At 38.3% G+C, this 23,580-nt stretch overlaps 1 protein-coding gene across 3 annotated transcripts in view; it reads right to left on the minus strand.

Annotated features, from left to right (window-relative positions):
- Positions 1 to 23,580, minus strand: part of sxc (O-linked N-acetylglucosamine (GlcNAc) transferase sxc) — a 154,636-nt gene that overhangs the window by 62,170 nt on the left and 68,886 nt on the right. For 2 of the 3 annotated variants that reach the window (XM_041776559.2, XM_041776558.2), the window contains one exon: positions 422 to 618. The exons of the other annotated variant lie outside the window; for it this stretch is intronic. In XM_041776559.2, coding sequence (XP_041632493.1) covers positions 422 to 618 — 197 coding nt within the window. The remainder of the gene's footprint in view (positions 1 to 421; positions 619 to 23,580) is intronic. 3 annotated transcript variants of the gene reach the window in all.

The following is a 23,580-nucleotide window of genomic DNA, read 5'->3' on the forward strand; positions in this document are numbered from 1 at the left end:
AATGAAAACTGCATTAGTGTATCATATGGGCATTATGATGATGAACAAAAATAACATGGCACATAACAGAAATGGAACACGGTTCGATGCTTTTTACTATCTGACAATTGTATACTGATTTTCCATTGTTTGGATGGGATAGACCTATATGTATTAAAAAATTGTAATAAGCTTCATTGTAGTTTTAGAAAGAAGGTAAAAATGAAGAATCATTACGTGAAATGGCTTATGCGCAACCGCTCAAATTGCTATAATTTCGAAACATTTTTGAATAAGTAAATTGTAAAACGCTTAAACTACTTGTTAAAGAAAACAATAAGTTTTTTTTAATAAAGCATCAGGTGTACACAACAAAAACAATCTTTTCTTTAATCTTTATTTATTAATTAACAACAATATGGGTTTTTATAAACGCACTAACCTGTCAAATATTCTGGCCTCCTTAAGAACATTTCCTAAATTTATGTAAGCGTCTAAAAAGTTCGGATCAAGGGTTACAGCTTTTTCAAAGTGATGTATTGCTAACCAAATCTCTCCCTGAGCGTTAAAGACACACCCTAAGTTACTCCAAGCGACTGCGAATCCAGGACATGTCTCAATTGCTTTTAAGTAACAAGCCTGTATATAAAAAAGAAATTATGAATTTTAAAAATTTGTTTCTTTTTGACAAGTTTTGACACTATAAATTTACATAGCAAATCTTAACGAACTAAATAAATATTAACAATTAAAACTTATTATAAAATTTTTTAAGGTTTTTTCTATGCATAATAATAGTGAGTGATCATTTCTAAATCGAATATATGTATATAAATCACGTGTCACGATATTTGTCCGCAATGAACTCCTAAACTAGTTAACCGATTTTCAATACCTTTCTTTATTCTTAAATTCGTACGCTTTTTACGAGTTATAAATTTTTACCAAACTAATCATGTCTACTTGTTGTGCCACTGATTGGCCAAACGGCCGCAAAATTACCCAGCGGCAGGCCACTGTTTATTGTTGGCTCTGCGACAATATCGCCCACCCTGGCTGCACCGAAAATTTAAATAAGTCAAGGCAACCTATAGAATGCGAGTAAAAAATCTAAAATTTATATTATATATAAAAAGAAACAAATCTACTACTATTTTATAGGTTGCCTTGACTTATTTGAATTTTGACAGAAAATAGTAGTAGATAATCAAACCAAAAAAGCGGTTTTATTCGTTTAATAAATCCAATAAAATGTCCTCATGAAAACGCTTTAAACCGAAATTAAAGAATACAATGAACAATAGATTCAATGAATATTTAAAATTAGTTCCATATAAGATTTAATTCTCAGAATTGTTTTTTCATCACAGAAATGTTGAAAATTTTGGGAGTTTCAACTTTGGCGTCGAATTCCAAAGACATGGGCACGGGTCCACGATTAGGACTATTTTTTAGTAGTGCCGTGATGTATTGAGAGTAGGTCCTACCGAAAATAATAAAGGTAAGTCCAATTATATAGGCCACGTAATTCAAAATGTCGGCAAACATCGGTTTTTTGTATTCTTAGGTATACCGCGGAACCTGTAGGTGATGGAATATAATTTTGTATGGGACTTTTACTCAGGAGCACCCAAATATCATGGAAAACTTGAAATGGTTCGTGGAAATTTTTGGCTGTGTACCTGTGTAATTTCCCAAGGAGTCCGAATCTTTAATCAAATAAAATCCACGGATTTTTCACAGTAAATTAGTCGGCTTTCAGGTTATACATATTACACTAAAACTACATAACCAATGGTCATGATTTTTTTAATGACAAGTTTATTCATTAAGGGGGGACATCTGAGTAACTTTTTTTAAAAATCGAAAAATTTTTTTTTTGCTTAAAAAATTCTTTAGGGTCTTAAAAATAACATACCAAAAGATAGAGTCCGGCAAATGTGTCTAAGTGTCGAAATTTTCCATTTTGCGGCGATGCCTCACATGTAATCATATACGATTTTAAAACTTTAAACGCGTTTTTCTCAAAATCACTTTTTTTGAATTGGCCGAAAACATAACTCGAACAAATCTTAACCGATCGATCTGAAATTTTGACAGTATATCCAGAATACCTATGGCTATCGACACACGTAGGATTTTTTTTTTTTTTTGCTTACTTTTTTTTTGACAACAATTTTGTGACGTTTTTTTTTCATGAAAGTTTACTAAAAATCAAAATATCGAAAAAATCCTACGTGTGTCGATAGCGTTTGAGATACAGAAACTAACAAAATTTAATTTGTTGTTCTAGCTTAAAAATTACGGACGTTAGGTTTCCGGCCATGGACCCCTTTTAAAAGAAATAGAGCCTACAAAAAAATGCTGCACAGCCGCCATTTTGTTTTCGAATAATTAAAAAAAAAAATTATTTTGTAGTTCACATCTAACATTATAAAACCTACTTTAAAATTTTTCGATTGGTTACTCAGTTACTCAGATGTCCCCCCTTAACTCTTATCCAATTAAAAAAAAAAAAAATTCAGTGTTCAAAATAGTTTTATGTGATCAAATAAACAAAAATAACGAAAAAAATATAAACTTTTGTTTTTAAAAATTCATTTTTATATATATTATATAAGAAAAATTATATTTTTCAATTTTATATTTTTCCGACCCTATAAAGTATATATATTCTTGATCAGCATCAACAGCCGAGTCGATCTAGCCATGTCCGTCTGTCCGTCTGTCTGTCTGTCCGTCTGTCCGTCTGTCTGTCTGTCTGTTTCTACGCAAACTAGTCCCTCAGTTTTAAAGCTATCTGAATGAAACTTTGCATATAGTCATCTATATGCTCTCACTGCTATATATGTCGGAACGGGCCGGATCGGACGACTATATCATATAGCTGCCATACAAATGTTCGATATATTTGTAGAAAAAAAATTATAACTTTGCTGTTTTTCAACATTTTTGCACCATTTGATATGGCTATTTTATATTATTTCAGAATTTAGGTAAAAATTTTATGAAAATCGGACGACTATATGATATAGCTGCCATAGGAACGGTCGAGAAATAAATAGGAAAAAAAATTATAGTTTCGTTGTTTTTCAACGTATGTTTATCTACTCTGAGATATAAGCTTTTATTATTATTCTAGAATTATGGTATAAATTTCATAAAAATCGGACAACTATATCATATAGCTGCCATATAAACCGATCGGTAGATGTAGAGAAAATGTAAAACTGGGAATGTAAAACTGTAACTGTCAAACTGTAAACATAATAAGTATAGGTAACATGTAATGAAACTCTGTTTTGTGAGTGTTTTCAGCATTTAAATCTATAATATAAACCTCAAAACCAATCTGCAAGGGTATACAAACTTCGGCGTGCCGAAGTTAGCTTCCTTTCTTGTTTCCTATTAATTTCCCGATCGTTCCTATGGCAGCTATATGATATAGTCGTCCGATTTTCATACAATTTTTACCAAAATTCTGGAATAATATAAAATGGCTATATATCAAAAATGATGCAAAAATATTGATATTGAATTAAAAATATTGATTAACAGCCCAGATATAATTTTTTTTATAAAAATTTATCGAACATTTGTATTGCAGCTATATGATATAGTCGTACGATCCGGCCCGTTCCGACATATATAGCAGTGAGAGTATATAGAAGACTATATGCAAAGTTTCATTCAGATAGCTTTAAAACTGAGGGACTAGTTTGCGTAGAAACGGACAGACGGACGGGCAGACGGACATGGCTAGATCGACTCGGCTGTTAATGCTGATCAAGAATATATATACTTTATAGGGTCGGAAAGGTCTCCTTCACTGCGTTGCAAACTTCTGACTGAAATTATAATACCCTGCAAGGGTATAAAAAAAACAAGAAAGGAAGCTAACTTCGGCACACCGAAGTTTTTATACCCTTGCAGATTGGTTTTGATATATATTTATATTATAAATTTAAATGTTGAAAACACACAAAACAGAGTTTCATTACATTTTACCTATACTTATTATGTTTACAGTTTGACAGTTACAGTTTTACATTCACAGCTTTACATTTTCTCTACATCTACCGATCGCTCCTATGGCAGCTATATGATATAGTTGTCCGATTTTTATGAAATTTATACCAAAATTCTAAAATAATAAAAAAACGCATATCTCAGAGTAGATGAAAATACGTTGAAAAGCACCGAAGTTAAAATTTTTTCCTATTAATATCCCGATCGTTCCTATGGCAGCTATAAGATATAGTCGTCCGATTTTCATAAAATTCTTACCAAAATTCTGAAATAATATAATCAAAAATGACGCAAAGATATTGAAAAACAGCCAAGTTATAATTTTTTTTCTAAAAATTTATCGAACATTTGTATGGCAGCTATATGATATAGTCGTCCGATCCGGCCCGTTCAGACACATATAGCAGTGAGAATATATAGAAGACCATATGCAAAGTTTCATTCAGATAGTTTTAAAACTGAGGGACTAGTTTGCGTAGAAACGGACAGACGGACGGACGGACAGACGGACATGGCTAGATCAACAGGGCTGTTGATGCTGATCAAGAATATATATACCATATAGGGATGGAAATGTCTCCTTCACTGAGTGGCAAACTTCTGACTGAAATTATAAAACCCTGCAAAGGGTATAATAAAAAATGCACTTTCTGACGGTCTCTTAGACAGGGTTCTTGATGGCCTGAACATGTCATAGCTCATGAATTCATTAACAATAATAATCCTCGTGCTCGAGCGCTTTAGACACTTAATTTTGCCTTTAAAAAACTAATTGATTCGTTTTTCATCCCCTATCAGAACGTTCGTAGTTTACTAGGGAAACTTAACAAACTACACGTTAATAGTGTTTTTTTCTGCTTTCGCAAAACCAATTTCACTAACATGAACACACACTTCTCCACAATCGACTGCACCTTTTTGAACAATACTGACGAGCCCTCTAACTTGGTTGAACGTTTCTATGACATTTTATATGATATTATTATTGTTACAATTTGTTCGTCCCATTATTTCCCTCTCCTGTTATTTCACATAAGCTCCCCTGGTTTTCCCGTGGTTTTTCGTATCTAAAAAATTTGAAGTCCAAACTCTTTAAAAAATTCAGCCGAACCGGACTACAAGCCGACCGTGCTAGATATTTAGCAGCTCGCTCCGATTTCTTGTCTCAAAAAAATCTAAATTTTGTTGTTGCATTTTTTAATAGCTACAAGTGTCTAGAATATCATATTAAAAGAGCAAATCGTAATACGTAATAGTTTAAAAGTTATAAGCCTCCGAGTCGGCAGACTCAAGCAAGTAGAGAGCGTACATAAAACTTTAAGCGCGATTTCTGGAAAACTAAATTTTTCGAGCTGGCGACCGTCAAATCTCAGTAAATTTTTAAAGAATCTTAATGTTTTTTTTTTTAATACGCGTAATTAAGTTGTCCATGGAATAAGCTACAATTACGTAGATAGCTATACATTAGATTTTTGGTCAACAAATAGTGAAGAAAACTTTCGGAAAAACGAAAGTGGCGAAAGCGCCGCCTTATTCGTATTTTTTATTAAATTTCCATGACCAAATTCCATAACCAAATTCATACTAAACAAGAACATTTTTGATGGTTTTGTTTCAGACTATTTTTACGACCTTTAGAAGAGTCGCCACATTGGTTCCTTTTTCGTGCGTTAGCTTACGTCGCCCCTGTGTCCTGCTTCAGGATATGCTTCAAAATTTTCGAAATTTGTACAAAATCACCTTGAAATTATTAGAAATATTCGTTAAAAGTTTGAAGTGCCCATGTTATTTTGTTTGTCCAAAACAAATTCCTGAAGATTGTCTATTTTTTTTGACACAACCAACCAGAATGGATCCTTAAATCGATGCAAAAGTGAGTTTCAGACAAATCCGCAACTTTTCCCTTCCCGTCTTCATCTTAAAACTGAGTCTGCTTCCTCTGAGCTTTAATCGCGAACTTATTCGCATGATTTTTACAGTCTAAATATTCTTCTACTACTTTTGATACAACGTCTTTGTATAAGGACTCTCTTCCGCACTCCAACTACATTTTTATGCCCACAATCGGCGAGGACGATGTTCTTCGGAACTTAAAATCGATCAAGTCATCCTGCTTTTCTGGTCCCGATCTTGTGCCTAGTTGTGAATTGATATATTGTGCCAATGCGTTATGTAGTCCTTTGTCAAATCTATTTCAGGTGTCCCTTAATTTGTCGTTCTTTCCCGATAGTTGGAAGGTTTCTTTTATAATTCCCCTTTATAAAATGGGTAGAAAGTCGGATATCGAGAATTTTATAGGTATTGCTAAACTTAGCGCGATTCACAAGCTTTTTGAACTACTGATTACGCTCAACTACAGCACCAAAGTAGCTCACTTATGTATGTCCTCCTCGCATCAACAAAGATCTACGTCAACAAAACTTCTTGAGTTGTGTGCTGTCATAGGAAATACTTTTAAATACAGTATCCAGACTGGCTTTATTGTTACAGATTTTAGCAAAGCGTTTAACTCAGTAAATCACGAACTTTTGCTGAAAAAACTTTCACTAGTGGGTTTCCGTCTTTTGCTGACTAACTGGATTACAACAAATTTATCTGACCATACTCAGAGAGTTGCTTCCAATGGTTCATTCTCAGACCTAGTTTACGTAACTTCAGGTGTTGCGTAAGGGAGCCATCTCGCACCTCTTCTATTTGGCATTTTTAAAAATGACCCGCCCCAAGTTATTCTACATTCTTACGTCATGATGTAGGCTGATGACGTTAAACTGTGTTTGCCTCTTGCGAATCCTGACTCTCCTAAGCTTTTGCAAGCTGATTTCAACAACATGTTGTCCTGGTGAACTCATAATTTGTTGTTTCATAACAACTCTAAAGACTAGCAATCCTCTCTGCGTATCGCCAGCAGTTACACCTCTGATGTGACGGGAGCAGGACATGTCAGTTGCAATGCTACTGCCGAAAAAACGACGGGGAAGTTAAGAGAAGGAAGAAAGCCTTCTCCACTCTTAGGGGAGGCTTCACTTTGCCAAACTACCCCACATAAGATCGACGGGCGGATTCGCCAATAAGGTGGGGGAGACGCTTGCCTACAAAAGGCAACGCTCAACCGAGAGTGCCTGTATAGACGCACCGGAGAGATCGTGGCACTCATTGACAGAAGCGATGAAGCCGGCAAGATAAATGGTGCGCGGTGGAAGGTGCATGCGCGGCTCGTGGAGTCATTGTACGCACGGATGGAGGATGATCCCGAAGCTCCCATGCCCAACATCGATGGTGCTGGGTGGCTAAATGGGGTCAAAATCCTGAAGTGCATGGATGACCCGATGAGAAAGTGGCTGACGCAAGCGGTCTGCCAATTTGAAGCGCAGTGGTGGAGGTGGTGGACCGGGAGCTAAGTCCATCTATTCCAAAGGCTACGGTACTCTTCCCCATCGCAATACAAGCGGACCGAGCGCTGAAGCTGCTGCAGCGTCAGAATCCGGATATACCAAGAAGGGAGGCAAAGTGCCTTCAGATAAACAAGGAGGCAGAGGACATCCTTTATCCCAGATACGGGAAGATGGCGCCAAAAAGCGCTCACACCCTGAAGGTAAGCGTTGTGGAGAAGGACCTAGGTCTGGAAACCATTGTGGATGCCGCCCAGGGAATGACGCCGGATGAGTCCGACGAAGGAGGGGACGGGGACCTGACCGTAGTAGTCAACCCGTCGTATGGACGTGAGCCCAGTACCCATGACACTGAGAGTGCTGCAGCTCAACCTCCATAAGAGCAAGGTCGCGTCATCGGAACTCCTCATAGCCATGGAGCAAGAATCCGCCGACATAGCTTTGGTCCAGGAGCCATGGATCGCCTCAGGCAATGCCATCGCTGGACTGAAGTCCGCAAACTAATTTGCTCCATCTACCAACGGTAAGCAGGAATAGAACCGCCGTACTTGTACGGAAGGGTCTACACGCTAACCTTATGTCTCATTAAAGCTCTGATGACCTGACTGTGATGTAGCTTCCTGCTGCATGGTACACGACAGGACGGTCCCACCATAAGAACACATGAGCCTGGTAGACGCCAGCTCGACAACGTTAGCACGGACGCTATAATGGATCGCCTAGAAGCGACCAACACGCACCCCGCTATCAACTTATGGATAAGAAATCTTCTGAGTTGCCGGCGGGTACAATCAGATTGGGGCACCGCTTCCATGGTGAAAGGAGCGCACAGATGCACGCCGCAAGGAGGGGTCCTATCACCCCTCCTATGGAATCTGGTGGTAGACGACCTAATCACGAGATTCGAGAGGAAAGCACCAAACATAACAGCTTATGCGGATGACATAAGCATAATTATCACGGAAGTCTGTCCATCGACCCTCAGCTCGGTCATGGAAACAACGCTCAGGGTGATATGTGAGTGGGCGGAGAGATACAAGGTGCCGCAATGGATCCCCCGAAAATAACAAAACCAGGCTGACCCCGAAAACACAAGTCAAATACCTCGGCATTGTACTTGACAGCAAGCTGACGTGGAAGGCCAATGTAGTAGAGAGTGTGAAGAAGGCCACCATAGCGCTACATGCATCCAAAAAGATGCTTAGCAGCACATGGGGCCTCTCACCCGCTCTAATGCATTGGGTCTACATATCGGTGGTGCGTCCAACTCTGCTGTATGGAGTCTTAGTCTGGTGGCAAGTAATGGAGAAGAAAACGTATAATAAGCTTAAGGAGAGAACCCAGCGGCAGGCACTGCTCTGCATTTTAAGGGCGCTGAGGTCAACCATAATCGGTATATATCCCCTAGATATCCAAGCGCAACTGACAGCAGAAAAGGCGGCACAACGTCTGGTTGCATCAGGAAACTGGTCGCTATAAGATTCGGGCACAGTTCAATTGGTTGAGACATGAGCAGTACATCTGACTACATGATACCCAGAACGTTCCACAACAGTATTGATGGAAGTCAGACCAGGACCATGCTCAATACCTCAATATATACACCATCGGCTCCAAGATGGATGGAGTAGTAGGAGCGGGCATATACTGTTCAGACTCTGAAATGATTCTGCCGTATAGCCTCCAAGCCACTGCAGTATATTCCAGGCGAAAGTATTTGCCATCAGGAAAGCAACAGAGCTTTCGCAGAGCATAAACCGTCCACATGAGACGGTCAATTTGTTCGTAGAAAGTCAAGGGGCGATAAGATCCATGCAATCATCAGCGATCAGTTCAAAATATGTTTTGGCAAGGGAGTCACCAGATAGCCCGAGCACGACTAAGTCAGTGAGGATCTACTGGGTTCCCAGCCATCAAGGCATAGACCGTAACGAGAGCGCGGACGAACTTGCAAAGGAAGGCGTCGGACTGGCGAGTGAAAGAGCAGAAAGCATTCCTGTCTCCCTAAGAACGCTCCAAAGCGATCTAGAGAGACGGACCGACGCAAGCGCAAAAAGCAGATCGAGGAGTAATTCCGCACCCTGCAGAATATCAAAAATCATGTGCAAAGAGCGCAACGAGAAACTCACTCACTAAGTGCTGCATCTTTCGCGGAAGGATTGCATAATGTTAATGGGTATTTTAACAGGTCACTGCCTTTCTGCTCCACATTCAGTCAAGCTGGTTATTACCGACAACGCCAAATGCCGGAAATGTGATGAATCCGAGGCAACCGAAACCTTGAAGCATCTCATTTGCAAATGTCCGGCCCTAACGAGGGCAGGAATGACATACCTAGGCTCTCCAGTTCCGGCATCGCTAGAAGATGCCTCCAGGAGGAAGCCAGGCGAACTCCTTGCCTTTGCAAAAAACCCCTTGATATTCAAGGATCTCGAAACCCGCATAAATAGTCTCTAGGTCCGTCCAGGAATTTTCCCGGATAGCTAGGGGCCATATTGGTCTATGCGTGGACCTACGAGGGTTGTCCGGATAAACCTAACCTTGTGTTTTTTTTCGTTGCTGGTTTGGAAGGTCGTTTCATTGTAGACGGGTTTTACTGGAAACTACAGTCATTGAGAGAGGATTTGAGTGCACAAAATATCTGATTATGTTTTTGTAGGACATATATCTACTGCTCGCGGGCCTTAAGGGTCCATTCTGGTTAGTTGGGCCAAAAAATAGGCAATTTTCAGAAATTTTTTGTGGACAAAGGAAAAGACATCGAAATTTCAAACTTGTCACATATATTTATCACAGTTTAAAGATGATTTAGCAAAAATTTCAAAATTTTTAGAGCATGTCCTGAAGCAGGACACAGGACGACGTAGGCCAATGCTCAAAAATCGACAGAAACAAAAAATTCAAAAAAGTTATTGTTTAGTATGAATGTGGTTATGGAATAGGGTACTTTTATCAAAATTCAATAAAAAATAACAAAATGGCGGCGCTTCAAAATTTTTTTTACGATTTTGTGAAAATTTTCTTCACTTTTTTGTTGATTAAATTCCCAATGTATAAGCTATTTATGTAATTGTAGCCTATTTCATGGACAATTCAATTACGCGTATTTTACAAAAAAATTATTAAGATTCGTTAAAAATTGACTGAGATATGATGGTCGCCAGCTCGAAAAATGTAGTTTTCCAGAAATCACGTTTAAAGTTTTATGTTTGCTCTGTAGCTGCTTTGAGTCGGCCGGTTCGGAGGCTCATAACTTTTAAACTTTTACGTATTTCGGTTTGCCCTTTTAGTATGATGTTCTACACACTTAAAGCTATCGAAAAATGAAAACAAAAAAATCGATTTTTTTGTTCAACTAACCAGAATGGACCCTTAAGTCTAAAATGTATATTATTGTATTCGAATCGAAGCGCAATCAAGGGAGCACGATTATCTGTAACAAGAAAGGAAGCTAACTTCGGCACGCAGAAGTTTGTATACCCTTGCAGATTGGTTTTGATATTTATATTATAAATTCTAATGCTGAAGACACACACAAAACAGAGTTTCATTACATTTTACCTATACTTATTATGTTTACAGTTTGACAGTTACAGTTTTACATTCCCAGCTTTACATTTTTTCTACATTTACCGATCGGGTCTATGGCAGCTATATGATATAGTTGTCCGATTTTCATAATATTTATACCAAAATTCTGAAATATTAACAGAAGCTCATATCTCAGAGTAGATGAAAATACGTTGAAAAGAAACGATTTTATAATTTTTTTCCTATTAATTTCCCGATCGTTCCTATGGCAGCTATATGATATAGTCGTCCGATTTTCATACAATTTTTACCAAAATTCTGGAATAATATAAAATGGCCATGTCTCAAAAATGATGCAAAAATGTTTAAAAACAGCCAAGTTATAATTTTTATACCCTTGCAGGGTATTATAATTTCAGTCTGAAGATTGCAACGCAGTGAAGGAGACGTTTCCGACCCTATAAAGTATATATATATTCTTGATCAGCATCAACAGCCGAGTCGACCTAGCCATGTCCGTCTGTCCGTCTGTCTGTCTGTCTGTTTCTACGCAAACTAGTCCCTCAGTTTTAAAGCTATCTAAATGAAACTTTGCATATAGTCTTCAATATACTCTCACTGCTATATATGTCGGAACAAACCGGATCGGACGACTATATCATATAGCTGCCATACAAATGTTCGATAAATATTTGGAAAAAATTATAATTTGGCTGTTTTTCAACATTTTTGCACCATTTTTAAGATAAGGGAGAGTGCTTACTTAGTCGATATCCTAACCACACACCCACGCACAGTCGCGTCAAACGATTGTTGTCGTTTTTATCGCTAATCGAAGTTTGTATTCGCCGTTGGCAGCTTCAATTGTGACCTAACGTTTTATCGTGCTTCGCAAGTGGCATTAAACTTCATAAAATTGTATTTTATCGTAAGAGGACGCAAATTATGATATTTCCACGGATAGATCACGCAGTTTAAATATTTCATGTTTTCTTCAAATCACTTCTAATTGGCTAATGACTTGTGGGGATACATGAACCAGTACTTGTGGGGATACATGAACCACCTTTCCAAATTTGATTTTCTAAATTTTCCATCGCAGGCTGCCAAAATGAGTTTCTCACCAAAATATCAAATCAGGTTTTGAAAAGAGTGGAATTTTTCCCTTCAACCCACAAAAGTTTTCTGCATCTGACTTTCTTGGGAGTGATTACACTAACAGAGACATGAACACAGAAAACACTCACAATCAAAATTCTCAACAAATGGCAATCGTACAAGATGAAAATGTGCGAGGAAAAATACCTCAGTCGAGTCCGCAATGTCTCCCAATATTGACCTGGATGATGTTCCTTTGACGATCAGAATGCGTGGGTTCTTGCCAGGAAAATCGCCAGAGGACTTACGAGGGTACCCAAAGGCTAAACCACGAAAACAGACAACTCGGGGAAGAAAACGAGGAAGGAGTATCATTGCTACGGACTCACCGCAGAAAAATTTATCGCGGAAAAACACAAAGAAAAAACTCAAGAAAACCTTCGAAAAAAGAAAGAATAAAAACAAAAATAAGAATAAATAGCAAAAATAGTATCCCCACCCGTGGGGATACCTGAACCATTCGAGACAAAAATTTGGAAAGCAAATAAACTTTACAAAACAAAAGATAGTATTTTTGCATAATACTCAATATTCCAAGGAATGTGGGCTCTTTTAGATTTCTATATAGGCAGACCCTTACGTCGAATAGTTCAGTCATAATAATGTTTATAAAAAAAAGTGGTTCACCTAACCCCACTCTCCCCTATTTATAATAGTTAGTTTTGTAGCATCGACCTGTTTTTGTTTAGCATTCGTAATTCGATCGTCACCACAGCTGCTGCTGCTCTTCCTAAGCCAGATTTGCCCAATCCGCCTTCTACGTCTTCCAATTCCGTCCCAAAAAACTAACCAACTCCCTTGGTATTTCCTATCAGAATGAAAGAGGCTTACGCAGTAAGCTTCCTTAATTGTATTCTGATAGTGTCACATTTGCGTCCCAAGTTATTGTGTCCACAGAAACCTGGTTAAAGCCGGAGATTCTAAGCTCCGAAGTTTTTCCAGCTGCGTTCACAGTATACCGGCTAGATCGGCCTAGCAGACGTGGGGGAGGTGTCCTTATAGCGGTCGACTCCACTCTCACGTCCGAATTAATAACTTACGAGGAGTACAACGATGTTGAAGTCCTTTGCCTGAAGCTTCCAGTTAATGGTAGCTCCATTTTTATTACATGTTCTTACATTCCTCCATTGTCGAAACTTCCTGTTTATTGGAACCATCTTTCCGCTATCTAGTTGGTCTCCAAAAGACTTTCGGATAGTAGTTCTTGGTGATTTTAACATCCCAGGTGCCTAGATAATTGTACTAATACACTATTAATAATTCCACAACATACTACAAAAAATGTGGTTTACCAAAGATCACTTCAATGAAACGGATAATTTACCGAAGGTGGAGAAACGGAGTTCGCCGGGCTTACTAGTGTAATATAAAAAAACCTTAGCCACAGCAACGCGCGGCCGGGTCTTCTAGTGCAGTATAAAACATTACATAAGACATGAGCTCTTCTATTAAAATTGAAAGTCAAACCCCCAATTTTTCTCTACAAAATTAAGTTAATTTGTTAAAAAGTAAAAACCAATATTAAATATGTCGGAGATAACCGTTATTTAATTTAACCGTAGTCGAGCCAGCGAGTTCTGTCCGCCTGCGCACTCCAAACGTATCTCTCATCACGCCACTTTTCCTTTAGCCCTTTTCATTTTTCTGACTTTTCACTCAAACGTCAATCCTAGACAATCTCTAGCTCTCTCACTCTTTCCTATTGTTGCGACAGACGAACAGACCTCACTCAGTAACCTTTTCCTGTTACCGACTCAACTGCATTGCGCCTGCGCGCCAGCGACACCTACAGGCTACCAATACCTGAGCATGCCGAATAATTCTGTTGCCATAGCAACAAGCTTTCCAAATTTGCACTTAGCAACCAACTCGCCGACACGGCCATCCTGACATTTCACGCGTCCTCGCGTGACGTGTCTTCTAATAGCTCTAAACATAACAGTAATTTTCATTTATTTTTCTCTCTTGTTTCTCTCTTTTGTCTCAACTTAACATTTCATTTTAATTGTTTCACTCAATTCTTACCAATTCAGAAAGGCCCTGCTCCATATTTCAAAAGGCCCTGCTTCACATATTCTAACCATAGGAATAAAGTAGGCCCTGTTTCATGTGATCCGACACGGCCTTCCTGACAAATCACACGTCCTCGTGTGTTAACTTTATATCACAGTATTCTCAAATTTCAGTACTCGTTACATTTTATTGTTAACAAACATTTCATTAATTTTCTAAACATGAGTATTGAGGCATTTAGACAAAATAAGCATCTTGGTTTCATGATAACATGATAACATAACAAATTACATCTTCATTTTAATCATAATTTACAATTCAGACTTCTCTAATTACATAGCTTTATCAACTGGTGTATTTCCTTTTACACCCACATACTGACCCCCGCCATAACAATTCCTTCTGTTATGGTGCGGTCTCCACTGACCCCCGCCATAACAATTCCTTCTGTTATGGTGCGGTCTCCACTGACCCCCGCCATAACAATTCCTTCTGTTATGGTGCGGTCTTCACTGACCCCCGCCATAACAATTCCTTCTGTTATGGTGCGGTCTCCACTGACCCCCGCCATAACAATTCCTTTTGTTATGGTGCGGTCTCCACTGACCCCCGCCATAACAATTCCTTCTGTTATGGTGCGGTCTCCACTGACCCCCGCCATAACAATTCCTTCTGTTATGGTGCGGTCATTATATCCCCTCTTGGGATTCCAAGGCATCAACCGTGCCATCCATATCATCATTCCCCACATGGGAATCAGACGCATCTCCACTTGAGTCGTCTAAATCTTTAATCAACTTTAATCTTTAATCAATCAACGTCATTGCTTATTTTGTCTATTTGGCTATGCCCTCAAAAACTCATGCGCATACTTATAAAAGTTCGCTTACTTGACATATATCTCAAAACATATCAGCCACCATCAAGCTTTTCTATAAACTCTGTTTGGTGCCGATCTTCATTTTCATTTTCCATCTTCATTTCTTTCTCTTTTCTCTCTCATTCTTAACATATTTTCCATTTTCATTTTTCATTTTAAATTAATCTTGCCTTATCAAAATTAGTGCTTTTCCGAACCAGCATAACGTAGCTTTAAATTTCTCTTTCTTTATACTTTTCTCTGTGTCATGTGGTGGTATCAAGCCCAAAGGGTGGGTCCGATTGGCATCTCTTAAGGGCTTGCATTGGTTGCACTACTAACTGTGCAGTTCGCCGCAAGTTGCACCCCGCCAAGAGCATCTTGCCATCACCTCTGCGGTCCTGGTATCCAGCCAGATGACTACTTTACAGCTTTACACATGATACAATTTTCAACAATCTTTAAACTTAGTCATTTCCAACAATTCTGATAAATATTGCTGAGTCTATTTTTTCCAACCCAAATACATAACGGATTTATAACCTTGATTAATAACTATCCAACAAAATTTAAGGGACACTACTGGCAGACAACATTACCTCACACCTCTGTGTATTTTTAAGAACCCCCCTTCATAGCTCAATTTAATTTCAATTATTTTGAGTTGTTTATAAACTATATCAATCAATCCTGAATCCTGACTCTGATCATTCAGTTATTAGATTTCCATTCTAAGTTCAGACGTTTTTCTGTCAATTTATTTTTATTTATCGGAGTTGAAATCAGTCATGTGAATTCTGGACACAAAAAGAATTCCACATTTGCCTTGCGCTTTCTCTTCCTCTACTCTATGATGCACTTCAGTTAATTTTTTTTTTTTTTGAAATGATTACATTTGCAATAAGTAGAGACTAAAAACTCTCATCTGAGCAAATAATGCCAAAAATATCAGAATAATTGCACGCCAACCAATATTTCCAATTTATACAGAGATAGATATCAAGACACATAATTCTACCAATATATCCACAAGAGCTTATATCTGTTTCAAATTTTATCGGATGTTGCGAACCAACAAATAACGATTACAGGCTCACTTGTAATAATATTAAAAGCGTTCGTTCCAATTTCTGAATATCGTCATTTCACTTAAAGATACTTGAAGCCGAAGAATATGTCTCATGATCTGAGAAAATCGAGGCACACGTTTTTGAAAATAAGGCACCAATTCAATAAATGGTCTTACGACGGTCTCTTAATTGCACCGATTAAAAGGACGGACCTTTAACGTAAGGATTTTCTAGGAATTGGGTCTGATTTCTCCACCGCACACCTCATAGCTCAGATACTGCGTAGTAGGTTCAAGAAACCCACATTTGGTAACGTTAAATGGCAACCCTGGTACAGTCAACACATTTAATACAACCTTCAGCCTTCGGAAAGCCTTTTCTTCCGAGTTTGCCATGATTAACACGTCATCTATGTAAACTATCGCAAATAATCATGATAATGAAGGTAGAAGATGCACTCTACAAACCAAACGGCACGGCAGATCAGACAGACGGCAACTCGTAATGGTACTCCAGGATAGCACAAATTATTATTTTTCAACAGAAACATTTTCCCTCACAGGGTCTGACATAAGCGGCAAAGGCCACTGTCCGAAACCATTTTCGAATATTGCTTCCGATAGTCTAAGCACAACCTATCGTAGCACAGGGCTCGCCAATGGGAAAGCAGATGGGCAAACAACACTGCAATCAAACACATCTCTATTCCCATCTTTTAGCCAATTCAGCTCCCAAATCAAAGAATAATTGGAAAGGGCTCACCCGATACTGTCACTGTTGAATCACACAAATCAACTCGCTTCTACATGCAGCGGCCGCTGCCGCTCGCAGCCGCTGATACCCATCTCGTGCACACAGATGCAATGTGACCACCGTTCTCACGCCTGAAGTGCGTCACTCCAGCTCTCCGCACTTCAGCCGCAGTTTCGCCAGTGTGCTGTTGTTGTTATCTTCCATTCTTCCCCAAATTTTCTGGCCGACAATGATGACACTTGCAACCGTCCGGCTCAACACGCGACCAGTGCATTTGACTGCCTCTCACGACTCCGGTGTCTCGCACCACGCGGCTGCGCAAGCTTTCGATGCGCTACTGAATTTAATATCGACCGAAAATCACTTTATCAGAATGCCCGCGAGGCTATGGTGAATCCCACTTCTGATGTCGGAGATAACCGTTATTTAATTTAACCGTAGTCGAGCCAGCGAGTTCTGTCCGCCTGCGCACTCCAAACGTATCTCTCATCACGCCACTTTTCCTTTAGCCCTTTTCATTTTTCTGACTTTTCACTCAAACGTCAATCCTAGACAATCTCTAGCTCTCTCACTCTTTCCTATTGTTGCGACAGACGAACAGACCTCACTCAGTAACCTTTTCCTGTTACCGACTCAACTGCATTGCGCCTGCGCGCCAGCGACACCTACAGGCTACCAATACCTGAGCATGCCGAATAATTCTGTTGCCATAGCAACAAGCTTTCCAAATTTGCACTTAGCAACCAACTCGCCGACAAATATAAAAATAACTAAGCCTATAAAACCTATAATTAGTTAAAGAAGTTACATTGTTCCAAATTCTAAAATATTTTTAGTTATTGTGTACACCGGCTTTCAAACCACCGTTATTAAAAAAAATAAATAAATAAAAACAAAAAATAAACATTAAATAAAAAAAAAAAAAATAAAATAAAACAAAACAACAAACTGCAAAACATCCAACCTAAGCAGAAAGAAAATAATTCTGGTGGCCTACAGACCAAACTAACTACAACTAATTAAGGCTAAAACTATACGTCAATCAGTACAGACGTGTAAAAAATGGTCGAAATATATCGGGAAAAACAAAATAAAAATTTTATCGCTTTCGCCAAGTTTGAGTTGGTCGTGCTTTTTTAACGCTCTATCTTTATTCAAAGTTTTCATAGTGAAAATTTATTTAACTAAGCCAATATTTTTGGCAAGTGGTCGATGTTCTGTGATCTTTATAAAAACTGGACTTTATAAACAACTGGACCACGTGCGCTCTTCGCTTTCTGTTTTGATCGGTCTGTTCGCCACGAAACTTAAACAATTTAAAAAAAAAAAACAATTGGATCATTTGTTTTGATCGGCTCTATCGTCGCGCAAATAAATTAAAACAATTTGTAATTTACTTGGATAAAGTATTTTTTTAATCCATAAATGGCTACGTGTTGTTTCCCTAAGTGCCCGAACGGCCAAAAAATTTCTTCGCGGCTGGCTCTGCGAAAACATCGCTCACCCTGGATGTGCCGATCTGGGGTAAAATGGATCACGTATCTCCGATCGCATTCGTGAAAATGCTAGATTGTACTGGACGTGCCCGAGCTGCCTGCATATTAAATTCGATATGCGGGTCTTCATGATGCAAACTCACCTGGAGTTTCAGTCGTTGGCGGTCGGCTTTAAGGAGTTGTCAACTCGTTTCCAGAAGGCGGAACACCACTTTAAGTCGCTAAAACTGCTAAGTGACCCCGCAAACAAAAACAAAAACATGAGCAACCTGTCTGATAAGTTCTTATCTCTTCCAGACCCTGCAAGCCCCCTTATGATGTTCAGCCCAAGTGCCAAGCCCGTAGCCGTGGATAACGGCTCTGGTGAAGATGCTGCATCGATCCCAACTTCTGTGCTTGAAGATCTCGTCAGTTGGATCGGCAGCCTGTCAACGTTGTCCATGAGTCCACGTTGCATGCTGCAGCCTCTGCTGAAGTTGTTGCACCGGTCCCCATTCTCGGACGGGGTGAAGTCGCCATACTCCCGGTTCAGCAGCCTGTCTACACCGATCAGGCATCCACGTCGCGTGCTGCTGCCATCAACGACGCGTCGGTGGTGTCAAATGCCCACCCAGTGGTTACCCCGGTGGTCACTATCTCGGCGCCGGCCATTACCAGAAGTGGCCCCCAACAGTCGACAATGTCTGGCTTTGCCAAACGTCGACCGGTGCCTTTGGCTGGTGTTGCTCCGAAAAAACAGATTTTTGTTTCCCGCCTTAATCTAGGTGCTTCTGAGGGTGACGTTAAGACCCACTTGAGCAGCAAATTGAATGTTTCTGTCACTGAGTTTAGTGTCTCCAAGTTCAATTTTAAGCAAAGACGTGATATATCTTCGTTTAAAATTTCACTTTCTGACCTACTATTTTCTAAGGCTCTTGATCCTTCTGTGTGGCCTGAGCATGCAATTGTTCATGAATTCGAACACAAAAGTACTCCTCGTGCTCGCGGGCCTCAAACTTCTTCAACTAGGCCTCCTAAAAACTAATTGACTCTTTTGTTCTTCACTATCAAAACGTTCGTAGTTTACTTGGCAAGCTCAGTAGGCTGCACGTCAATAGTGTCTCTTTCGATGCCAATGTTTTTGTCTTTACAGAAACATGGCACAACTCCTCTGTGTCTGACTCTGAGATTTTTTCAGGGAACTATACCATCTTTAGACGTGATCGTCCTATACGGACAGGCGGTGGTGTTCTCATTGCGGTTAAATCCGATCTGGTTTCTAATATCATTTCTAAAACTGACACTGATCTAGAGTTTGTGGCGGTTCGTATCAAGGTTTACGATTATTCTATCTACGTTTCATGTTCGTATATTCCACCTAGGTCTGACACTGATATTTATATGCAGCATTTATCCTTATCGTCACGGGTGATATCAATCTGCCCTCCATTTCCTGGATGCCCTCACCTGATTCTAATGTTCTTGTTCCCACCTCACCCCACGATTTAATTCATGGTCTCATTGACCACTCATTGGGACAATTAAACTTTCGTTAGGAATTGCAGTAATAACGTCTTAGACCTCATCTTTGTCTCTGAGTTAGGGTTGTCGAAATATTTAAAAATATCGTATCGATGATATTTTTTATTGAAACAAAATATAACAAGAAAGGAAGCTAACTTCGGCACGCCGAAGTTTGTATACCCTTGCAGATTGGTTTCGATGTTTATATTATAGATTTAAATGCTGAAAACACTCACAAAACAGAGTTTCATTACATTTTACCTATACAGTTTACAGTTTGAAAGTTACAGTTTTACATTCCCAGTTTAACATTTTCTCTACATCTACCGATCGGTTTATATGGCAGCTATATGATATAGTTGTCCGATTTTTATAAAACTTATACCATAATTCTAGAATAATAAAAAAAAGCTTATCAGGCCTGCTCCGGTAATCGTAAAATTTTTTCGATTTCGTTTTGGGCGAAAACGAACCGTTTTCGTTTTTAGCTGCTCCGGTTTTCGGCAAATTTCTGCTATCGGATGTTTCGTTTTCTCATCGTTTCTCACTGCTCAAGCAGCTAACTTGTGTTGTTGGTAATAAGCAAACAACGTAAAGTACTGCCTATTATATTTACAATTGCCCTTTTTCTAAGCCAGAAAAAGGCAAAAAATGGTAGAATTAAGCAAATCCAGGCACCTAAGATGCTGCCACACTTTTCACAGTTTTAATTCCGGTGGTCTCAAATAATTATTTGGTTAATTTGGACCATTTAAGTAATCACATTAAATAGCATTATTTATAAACAACCATTTTGGCGGTCCTTTAAAGTTATTAATGTATTCATTTATATTTTATAAGTATTTTTAACTGGATGTTTCGTTCCACCAACAATATGGCAACCTTGGCGATAACTTTTTGCGGTGAACTTATCAACCTATCGCCAAAACGAGAAAACTGGTTGAACACGGCAAAAATTTTGTTGTCAAATCTGAGGAGGGGTCAGAAATAAATTTTTTATAAAATAACTACCTGCCAGAATGATCTTGTGGTGGTGTGGAATAAACATCAATAGACCACCGAGTAAACTATTTTTTTCCTTTTGTAAATAAGATCTGATTTCATATAAAAAAAGCCATTTACTTTTCATTCCGGCCAGAAAAAGGTGCCCGTTTTTCAAATCGAAAAAATCTTTCGTTTTCGATTACCGGAGCACCAATTTCTCGTTTTCAAAAACGAAAACGAAAAAATCTTGCCGTTTGCGATTACCGGAGCAGGCCTGTATATCTCAGAGTAGATAAACATACGTTGAAAAACAACGAAACCATAATTTTTTTTCCTATTTATTTCTCGACCGTTCCTATGGCAGCTATATCATATAGTCGACCGATTTTCATAAAATTTTTACCAAAATTTTGAAATAATATAAAATGGTCATATCTAAAAAATGGTGCAAAAATGTTGAAAAACAGCAAAGTTATAATTTTTTTTCTACAAATATATCGAACATTTGTATGGCAGCTATATGATTTAGTCGTCCGATCTGGCCCGTTCCGACATATATAGCAGTGAGAGCATATAGAAGACTATATGCAAAGTTTCATTCAGATAGCTTTAAAACTGAGGGACTAGTTTGCGTAGAAACAGACAGACGGACAGACGGACAGATGGACAGACGGACAGACGGACAGATGGACAGACGGACATGACTAGATCGACTCGGCTGTTGATGCTGATCAAGAATATATATACTTTATAGGGTCGGAAAGGTCTCCTTCACTGCGTTGCAAACTTCTGACTGAAATTATAATACCCTGCAAGGGTATAAAGAAAGGGTAAATTGTTCGACTTTCAGGTAATATTACACAAAACCATAAAACCAATGGTCATGGTTTTTACTTTAAATGATAGATACATTCATAAACTATTAAAGAACCCCAAAAAAACGGCACTTTGGTTTGGCTTGTACAGGTAAATTGGGTATAAAAATGATATTTGATATATCAGAAAAATATCGATATATCATATATTTTTGATATTTTTGTTTTATTATTATTTTTTTTTTTAATTTCAATAACCAAACATTAACTCACATACGATCTTAAATAATATTTTTAGATTTTTATTTTATATTTATTAATAAGTGAAAGAAAACAATATTTGTTTTTACTTTCTTTTGCTTTTATTTATATTAAAATCAAATCAGAACAAAAATTTATCTTATATGAAAGATAACAAAAACATGCTTAAATAATAATAAAGCAAACGTTTTCATTATACCCTTGCAGGGTATTATGATTTCAGTCAGAAGTTTGCCCCGCAGTGAAGGAGACATTTCCGACCCTATAAAGTATATATATTCTTGATCAGCATCAACAGCCGAGTCGATCTAGCCATGTCTGTCTGTCCGTCCGTCTGTCGGTTTCTACGCAAACTAGTCCCTCAGTTTAAAAGCTATCTAAATTTAACTTTTGCATGAAGTCTTCTATATACTCTCACTGCCATCGGAACGGGCCGGATCGGACGACTATATCATATAGCTGCCATTCAAATGTTCAATAAATTATTAGAAAAAAATTATAACTTGGCTGTTTTTCAACATTTCTGCATCATTTTTAAGATATGGATATTTTATAATATATTTTAGAATTTTGGTATACGTTTTATGAAAATCGGTCAGCTATATCTTATAGCTGCCATAGGAACGATCGGGTAATTAATAAAAAATAATTTATAACTTCGTTGTTTTTCAACCTTTTTTTCATCTACTCTGAGATATAGGCTTATTTTTTTATTTCAGAATTTTGGTATAAATTTTATGAAAATCGGACAACTATATCATATATCTGCCATAGAAACGATCGGTAGACGTAGAGAAAATTTAAAGCTGGGAATGCAAAACTGTAACTGACAAACTGTAAACATAATAAGAATAGGTAAAATGTAATGAACTAATATCTGCGGCGTGCCGAAGTTAGCTTCCTTTCTTGTTTTAGTTTTAGTTTCAATTTTTCCGCCGAACTAAGGCTTTAACAGTAGCTTATATGAAAGATAACAAAAGCATGTTTTCTTTCCTTGTCCCGATTAAAAGTGTGACTGCTTAAAATATCAAAAAAAAAAATCTTTAAAAAATATCGATAAAAAATGATAATTATTAATAAAAATATCACGATAAAAATATGAAATTTTTCGCAAAAAATATCGATATATTGATATTTTGATATATTTTCGACATCCCTACTCTGAGTTTGCCAATGCCTACGTCACTAGAATTGACCCTCTTTCTAGTCCTGAGGGCGCTTATCATCCCACTTTGGAGCTAACCCTTGAAGCCTCCACTCCATTACTATTGTGTCTGGAAGCTGAGCCTGCAACGTTTCGTTGCTTTCGAAAAGCTAAGTTTACAGAAATGAACCACCACTTATCCTTAACGGATTGGACTTTCTGGAACTCCACAGAGGATCCCTCAGACATTGTTAAGCGTTTCTATGAAATAATGTACGCAGTTTTCGACATGTATTTCCCTGAACAGAAGTTTCTCATAAGCCCCCTTGGTTTTCTCGTCGGCTTTCTTATCTAAATAATCTGAAATCCAGACTGTTTAAAAACAACAAATCTGGTCTCCAAGTTAACCATTCAAGATACTTAACTGTTCGTACAAATTTCCTAGCACACAATTCTGAATGCTACAGAAACCACTTAAATCGGTTGAGTTTCAGGCTAACCCGAAGCAATTTTACGCTTTCGTAAACTCGAAACAGAAATCTCAACAATTTCCATCATGTCTTCATTTCGATAATGCCTCCGCTTCCAATGAGCCT

The sequence above is a fragment of the Drosophila kikkawai genome, chromosome 2R, assembly GCF_030179895.1.
Source record: "Drosophila kikkawai strain 14028-0561.14 chromosome 2R, DkikHiC1v2, whole genome shotgun sequence".
Classification (NCBI taxonomy): Eukaryota; Metazoa; Arthropoda; class Insecta; order Diptera; family Drosophilidae; genus Drosophila; species Drosophila kikkawai.